We start from the raw sequence: 7,973 nt of genomic DNA on the forward strand, positions 1-7,973 counted from the left end.
TCTTTGTCACCTTGCTAATGGACAGTTGCCAATAAATTCTGAGCCTGAACTCCTACCTTCTGCAGAGCCACATTTGCAGTGTGTGTCTGAGCAGATATGCAAGGTGCCCTACATTGTTCATGCTGATAGCATACGAGAGGGAATCAAAAGACTTCAGAACCCGCTTTTATTTCTAAAGAGCGTAAGATCATAGTTGGGTTCCTGTCACTTCTCTTTTTATGTCTGTTCAGACTCTACTGCTCTTGAAATTCAGCTTTTCTAAATGTAGAATCTAATTGGTATTTTTCAAGCTTTTTCTACCCTTCTGTTTGCCCTATATCATTCTGCCAGTGATAAGTGTCATTACTTAAGCTAATACACAGCTCCTATTGGCTAACTGAAAAATAGAGCTTATGAAAAATAAAACTGTCTACCACATAAGGCCTTCAGCTGTCAAATGAAACGTCTGCTGCATCTGTTCCAGTTTGAGTTTGTCTGTGCCTCTGAAATGTTAGCAGTCCTTGATGTGTGTGAAGCACAATGCTTCAGCTTTTCCCTTGCTGGATTGTTCTCTACCTTTCATCTTGACCCCAAAGGGTTGCTCCTGCGTATGCACCTCTAATGCAAAGAAGGGCAGAACAAAAGCAACGGGGGGCCTTTCTTCAAGCAGTTGTGTGTTAAGGTAAAGTAGGGAATTACTTTCCATATAACATCAGTGAGAAGTACAATTGGAATGGGTGCTTCTTTCCCAGCGCTTTGCTACGAAGGCACTTGTGAATGGCATATATCCTTTATAAATAAAATCTTAATCTCATAAAATCATTTTGGGCTGAGCATTTTGATAGGCAGACCAGATAAATGTGTGGCCACAGGCTTTTTTAATAAGAATAAAAAAACACTCATACAAACATTTATTCTTTCCAGATGGGTAACGTCTGGCAGGAATCCAACAATGCAAGAAGTGTCAAACAGTTTCTAAAAAAGTAAAGTAAAACCTTCTGTGAAAGAATATTATACAACAGAATTCTTAGGAGATTGCTTATTCTCTACAGTAAGAGTGATGCTTTATTTTCCAGTCCTTGACTCCTAACTCCTTCAGAGGCTTTCAGCAGTGCCATTTCTGAACACAAGGGGTTAAAAGTTCTCAAGGACGTTCATTTTCCATGTTTAAAAGAGAACCTGCAGAAGAAAAAAGTACAGATGGAAAAGAAGGGTCATACAGTGCGACTGCTGTGTCCTGCTATTCTGGGGAACTTTTAAGGACAAGGCTTGAGAGTGTGGGTACTGCATACAGCTGCATGCATACAGTGTAAACAAACCTCCAGGGACAGCTGGCATGAGCTTTCATGTGCTAACCAAATCACACAGTTTTGTTCTGAAATGCTGATTCTTTATAGAAAAAAGTGATACCCTGCTTGCCAGGGTGGAGCTTGCTTTCCTGTGGAGTACTTTTTCCACAGGAAAGGATTTCCCTATCAGGTTTTAATTTTATAGAGAGGAGAAAACAATGTCCAGCTAACTAGGCCAAAGTTCAGATTTCATCCCTGAATTCACTAAGTGTGAGGCGTGTCCTTGTCCCATGTTCTGCCAAAAAAGTTGGAAAAAAACAAACAAACAAACACAACTTACAGACGTTTGGTGATTTTCTTCTCTTCGCTGTCCTTTCTGGTGCTTGGGCTGCTGCCACAGGATTTTTTTTCCAATTTTTGAGTTTGGTCCTTTGTCTGTGAGATGATCCCACTGGCAAGAGAAGTGGATTTTTTTGTGTGTGTGTGTGGTTTTGTGCATAGCATGGTATAGCATTGCTGTCCGCATTTAGTCCTTCAGTGGGCAGCCTGGGACATGGGTGAAGGGGTGTTCCCAGGACAGGCACGGCAGCCTGGCCCACTCCTTTTACTGAATTATTCATATTTTCCTTGAATAACTACTGCATTGTAATTTTGCTTAGGCTATGCTGTGATGAGAACACTAAAAAAAGTAATGAGCTGACTTTTCAATGAAGGAAAAATGGCAAACCATAACACAAGTGAAAGGGAAGTGTAGTTACACACTGGATTTGTTTAAGAGTCCAAAGACAAAAACAGGATGCAGACACAAATAGTGACGTTCTGCTTGGGTGGATCCATGGTACCTTCAGCGCAGCCATGGAGGCTCAGGCCACGCAGCTGGGAACAGAAGGGAGATTCCCAGCTTTCCCTGCAAGGCAGGTGAGTGTTCCTCTTTCCGTCCTATAGAGCAGAAAAGAAAGGCTTTGCCTGAGCTGTAGATTTTGTCAGGCTGCTGTCGTGCTGTTATACTTCACAAGGCTGTAACCACATTCTTCAGCTTCACCAGCTTCTCCTGCTTGGAATCAGGCTAAATTTTTACCAATTGCATATTACACTGTGTTTTTGCAGCATGCTAACTTACTACCCTGAGCTGACCTCTTCTATCTGAAGAACCGAGTGGATCAAAGCTTGTTACTGCAGTAGCTGAAGGCCGAAAGTAGCTAAGCAGCACTGGTTTCTGGCCATCAAAAATACATACATTTTAGAATACATGTTCAGATTTATCCTCTTCCCCTGCAGTTTTATGTGAATGCCTAAAGGGAAGGTGGTTTTTGGCTTAACCTGTAACACTGTATGAAGAGAAAACCACATAGCACTACTTGAACCGAAAAGTAGCCTTGATGCCTTTTCTAGGTACAAAGCACTGTGACATTCACTCAAAAATGTAAAACATTCATACCGTTAATTTTTAACTTGGCGTGTAGTGAGCTGTGTAACACAGCTGCGAAATCAAAGGCAAGAAGCTGTTCCAATGGTTACACTGCAAAGGTAGTCAGATGGGATGGGGAAGTTGGTGCCTCACTGTTACATGAGAACTGCTGCTGTGCAGACAGTTTGTAAACTGACTTTTTGGATTTAACTTTAACTTCTTGGCTTAACTTGACTCTTACAGACGAGGCAAAGGGCAGGCTTAGCAAATCTAAGAGGTTGTTGCTGAGATATCTCAACTGAAATCTTATGTGCTCAGTCATTTTGTGTCTAGATTAAAAAGTAATTTCTTGCCCCAAAGAGCTTATAATACAGCCAGACGATGAGGGGCACAGGTGGGTGGGGAGAACAGCCTCGTAGGTGAAGCAATTTGTAGCACCAAGAGAAAGACCCTTCCTACATCCCATTCTTTGGACCACATTGATTCTCCCAGGCTGTTCCCTTTTAGAAAGACAGAGATCCTTCTCTGAAAGAACTTGTTTTGCATAATTCAAGTGTCTTAAACAACTCCCTGTTGGTACTCCTTAACAAATAAAATCTTCTCAATGATAATGAAAGGACTTAACAGTCTGCTTCCTACGTTAATGCAACACTCACTCTGGGGACAAAGGAACAGTAGATAAGCTAGCGTACCCCCATCTGTACCCAACAGGCACGTTGGAGGAGGAAGGAAATTTTGACTAAAGTGAGATGGAAATCCCCACGATCTTCTGGTATGTGGCTTTAGACAAGAATAACACGTGTGCAACTGCTGTGACTATGTAGGTTAATTTGTGTGCATGAGAATCCAGCTTGTGTGTGGAGTTGCAGTAACCGCATGTGGGCTTTCAGTGGGACAACCACCAGAGCAGGCTGCTAACTGCACAGACTAAGAGGGAGTTTAGTTTTAAAAATACGTTGCATAGATACTTCACTGTTCCCCCGTATTTCTTTGCTCATTTGTAGGCTCTTAGGAGCAAAGATGTCTCTTACACGTTTGGACGGTTCCCATCCCAAATTAGATGCTCAAACCTGCAATACTTTGATCTGATAAGCTCCCCAGACAATGTTATTAGTTCTTTGCACGCTATACCTTTTATAGCACTGTAGCTCCTCTTGCACCACTAGAAGCTGAGCTTTCAGCTGGTTACGCTCCTGCAGCACTTCTCGCAGCTCTTGTAATGTGAACCGAGGGCGATTTGGATCCGTGAGGTCTATTACCATTTTGTCTGGTCCAAGGTTGAGCTGTAAAATAAAGGGGTGAACGTGATCTTGTAACCTGTCAAAAACTGGGCATTCCTAAAGTAAAGTCTCAGAATTTTATAAATCATAGTAACTCTTAGTATCTGTTTTTCACAACCCTGACTTTTTTCAAGCAGTTATTGTTTTTCATATTTTCTGTCTTCCCAAACCAAGTAGGGGGCCTACCTGTGAGGCCCTGACCACATCTAAAACCAGCCTGTTCCAAAGAGTTTGCAATCTCATTTGCTAGGAAGCTGAAAATGAAAGCAACTTTTCTGGTGGTGAGAGAGGCTGAGAAACCTATGATCACACCAAAACGCTGTAGCAGACAGAACAGAATTCTGCTTTCTTGAGGCCTTTTTATTAATGTCCTTTTTTTTTTTTTAGTCATGTTCATCAGCTTTCCTTGTGCAGAGGACGAAAGCTTTATTGTACGATAAATGGCAAAGTGTCTGCATGGGACAGACTGGTGCTGAGAGCTGTACAACTGAGGATTTGTACTCTGAAAACCTGCAGCTGCGTGTTTAAACTTCTGTGGGCTCTACACGTAAACCTGCAGCGAGGGATCCTCAGCGAGGGATCGTGGCCCCTCCGAGACCCCTTGGGCTGCGACAAGAGCCTGCTGACGGTGACAAAGGTACCCTCCGACCCCTCTGGCGTTAACGTGGGTTTCGTGACAGGCGTGTGGCGGCTCCCGGGGCCTGTCCCGGGGGCAGGGACCCCCGCAGCTCCCTGGCAGCCCCCGACCCCCGCCGGGGTCCCGCACCCACCTGCCGGGCGCTGCCCGGGGCTCCCTCTCCCCTCAGCGCCTCCACCTCCTTCCTCAGGCGGTCCCGCTCCAGCCGCAGCCGCTCCTCGGCCAGGCTGCCGCCGCTCACCAGCGCTTCCAGCATCTCCAGCACCCTGACGATGCTGAACTGAAGCCGGGCCGCGGCGGCGGACGCCCGGGGGCCGGCGCTGAGCTGCAGCAGGTCCCGGCCCACCACGGAGGAGATGTCGTACACGTCCTCGGCCGTCAGCTGGAAGGGGCTCTTCTCCAGCGCGCTCTCCGCGCCGCCGCCGCCCTCCTCCTCTTCCTCATCTTCCTCCCCTTCCTCCTCCTCCTCCTGCCGGCCGTGCTGCATGCCCGCCGCTGCCTCCCTTCCCCGGGGCGGGCCGGCCGGGCGGAGCGCCCCCCCCCGCCGCCCTCCTTCCTCCTTCCCGCGGGGGTTTCCATGGCGGAGCCCGCTCCTCGCCCTGCCCCTTCCCCTCAGCGCTCGCCTCAGCTCGGGGGCGGGCCCGGGGGAGGCGGCCGCTGCTCCTCGCCTCCTCCTCCGGCCCGTGGGGCCGCGCCGTGAGGAGAGGTGAGGGGAAGGGAAGGGAAGGGGCCGGGGGGAGCCCTCAGGACGGGGGGCTCCGTCCCGCCGAGCCCCGGGGCCCTCAGCGCCCGCCCGGCCCGGCTGCAGCGGGGCAGCGCCGGCCGCAGGCTCCGGGAGGCTCCGGGAGCCGCGAGAGGGCCCCGCTGGGCCCCGGGGCTGGCTTTGGAGGCTTTTTTTTAAATTTATTTCTAAGGATTGTTGTGTTCTGGGAAGAGTTTTTCAGCGTAATGCCGTGGGAGGGGGCCGGCACCACCCCGTGAGGGGTTTCGCAGCGTTTTATAAATGTTTGTGCTCACAGGAGCTGATAGCTGCTGTGGTGGCAGAACGCTGCTGCTGAACAGGCTGGGCCTCAGCACATGCCCACACCAGGAGCCTACGTAATGCTGTGGTGTCCTGCTGAAAAATTAGGATCTAACAACAGTGACATGACCAGTTTGTCATACTTTCGGGGATTCTTGGACGAAAAATGCTGTACGGCAGTGCTGGAAGTGCTTCTCACACCACCTGCTTTTGTTTATAAAATGTCAGCAGTGACCTGTGAGTATGTGTAATGTTTTTCTTTTTTTCCCTCTAGACAATGAATGACTGGGCCCCCATAGCAAAGGAGTATGACCCCCTCAAAGCAGGGAGCATCGATGGCACGGATGAAGAGCCCCATGACCGTGCCATATGGAGGGCTATGCTGGCACGTTACGTACCCAACAAGGGAGTTACGGGAGATCCTCACCTCACCCTGTTTGTAGCAAGGCTCAATCTTCAGACAACAGAGGAGAAATTAAAGGAGGTCTTTTCCCGGTACGGAGACATCAGAAAGATCCGTCTGGTTCGAGACTTGGTCACAGGATTTTCCAAGGGTTATGCGTTTATTGAGTACAAAGAAGAACGTGCTCTGTTGAAGGCCCACAGAGATGCCAACAGGCTGGTTATCGATCAACACGAGATCTTTGTGGACTTTGAACTGGAAAGAACTCTTAAGGGATGGATTCCTCGGAGGCTTGGAGGTGGGTTTGGAGGCAAAAAAGAATCTGGGCAGCTACGGTTCGGAGGACGGGACAGACCTTTCCGAAAGCCCATCAATTTGCCAAACGTGAAAAATGACTTCTATGGAGAAGGCTCAGCAGAGAAAAGAAACTGGTCTCGAGAGGGAACAAGGGACTGGAGAACAAGGGACCGAGACCATGAAAGGAGCAGAGAAAAGAGATGGCCAGAAAGGGAGCGGTCATGGGCTTGGGGTGAAAGCGAGAGAGAGAGGGACTCCAAAGAGGAGAGGAGCAGAGGAAGAGACAGGAAGGACAGAGACAGGAAAGACAGAGAGAGAGACCGGAGCAGAGAGAGAGATACCAAGAAGCAAAGAGATGATGATAAGCATCGATAGCTGACAGCACCTCGTCTTATGGGAACAATGGGAAGTTTGGGTGTGGTGACTACTTTTATCCTCCCCTTCAATAGCGTGAGCCAAGTCCTACTGCCCTTAGTGCTGCCCGGGACCTGCCTCTGCTGTCCTGGTAAATGAACTGGCGTGGAGGAGGTGATGCAGCAGGTTCTTGTCTCCGCAGTCTCTCGATAAAGCTGCTGCACCTTCTGGAGGACATGGACATGATTCAGTTGCAGATGTCACCGTCAGCTTGGGGCTGTGCGCTGCGTTCCCTGAACTAGCAGCGGTCGTGTTACTGTCCTGTGCCTATGACTTTCACCTGCTAGCAGCTCTCTGTAGTTTGGTTCCTAGTGCAGTTACAATACCGTTTGTTGAATTGTTCTTCAGAGAAATTAAACTTTTCTATTAATATTTTGAAGTGGTAAATACTGTAAGAAACTCACTACATGTACTGGCACCCCACTGAAATTGAGTACACACCTCATTTGATACTCAGCTTGCTGCTTGGATTAGTGTTTGTGAGAGAGCTCCATATTTAATTCTTTGTGTGTCAGATGTTCACACTCATTTTGTGAGACAGATGCCCTTTATGAAGTCACTTGTGAAGGAATAGAAATGAAACAATAGCAGCAAACTAAGCGTTTGAAAAATGTGGCCTAAACCAGACGCTGAAGGGAAGTGACTTTATTTTCTTGAAGACACTGGGACAGGTGAGATCCTTTGTAATACTCCATCCTTAACTAGTTCTGTAAGGTATGAGAAGCATGTAATAAGAAATCTATTTTTAACATCATGGGAGGGTGTAATTCCCTTTATTAGAGGAATGCACACCACAGAGGAATAAGCAGGTCAGAAAACATCCCCAGTCATTATGTGAGCGGTCACTGAAGGACGGTGTCATGGCTCGATGCTGTGGTTGCAGCTGCATCCAGCTCTCCTTTCTCCCTCTCTGCAAGTGAAGTCCTATCTGCGCAGGGTTTAAATCTTGTTCTGGCAACTGGGCTTGCTGCTGGTTCTAGCTGAATTGGGGAAACCAGAGGGCAAAGCCCCCTCTATTTTCTGTCAGGATGTGTGTACAGGATGCGTATCCAGACATGCATCTTCCACTGAGGAGATTACAGCGCTCCTCAGTGAACCAGAAAGGATCTGTGGTGTTCTTTGCCATCATCAGCAACTCCTAAATATGTGATAATATATTTTAAATCATATTTTTGGCAGTTTTTGAATGGCAGTATCCTAAACGTTGCTCGGTTTGAGGCTGTATTTCCATTTATAAGCCTTTTT

At 47.7% G+C, this 7,973-nt stretch overlaps 2 protein-coding genes across 5 annotated transcripts; one reads left to right on the forward strand and one right to left on the reverse strand.

Moving 5' to 3' along the window:
* Window positions 1-838: 838 nt before the first annotated feature.
* Window positions 839-5,081, reverse strand: RILPL2 (Rab interacting lysosomal protein like 2). 2 transcript variants are annotated; one of them, XR_014573644.1, is made up of 4 exons: window positions 4,727-5,081; window positions 3,808-3,959; window positions 1,609-2,207; window positions 839-1,158 (listed from the first exon to the last, which is right to left on the reverse strand). XR_014573644.1 is itself a non-coding variant. In XM_083804460.1 (4 exons), the coding sequence occupies exons 1-4, from the start codon at window positions 5,078-5,080 to the stop codon at window positions 1,134-1,136; spliced, it is 642 nt and encodes a 213-aa protein (XP_083660586.1). In that variant the 5' UTR covers window position 5,081; the 3' UTR covers window positions 839-1,133. The 2 variants fall into 2 exon arrangements, 1 of the variants encoding a protein (XP_083660586.1); XM_083804460.1 differs by having other exon boundaries at window positions 1,609-1,719.
* Window positions 3,982-7,100, forward strand: SNRNP35 (small nuclear ribonucleoprotein U11/U12 subunit 35). Of its 3 annotated transcripts, none has more exons than XM_083804458.1 (2): window positions 3,982-4,593; window positions 5,889-7,100. In XM_083804458.1, the coding sequence occupies exon 2, from the start codon at window positions 5,892-5,894 to the stop codon at window positions 6,687-6,689; it is 798 nt and encodes a 265-aa protein (XP_083660584.1). In that variant the 5' UTR covers window positions 3,982-4,593; window positions 5,889-5,891; the 3' UTR covers window positions 6,690-7,100. The 3 variants fall into 3 exon arrangements, with proteins under 3 accessions (XP_083660584.1, XP_083660583.1, XP_083660585.1); XM_083804457.1 differs by lacking the exon at window positions 3,982-4,593 and adding an exon at window positions 5,159-5,299; XM_083804459.1 differs by lacking the exon at window positions 3,982-4,593 and adding an exon at window positions 5,359-5,785.
* The last annotated feature ends 873 nt before the right edge of the window (window positions 7,101-7,973 follow it).

Source organism: Anser anser (genome assembly GCF_964211835.1).
Source record: "Anser anser genome assembly, chromosome: 18".
In the NCBI taxonomy this organism is placed as follows: domain Eukaryota; kingdom Metazoa; phylum Chordata; class Aves; order Anseriformes; family Anatidae; genus Anser; species Anser anser.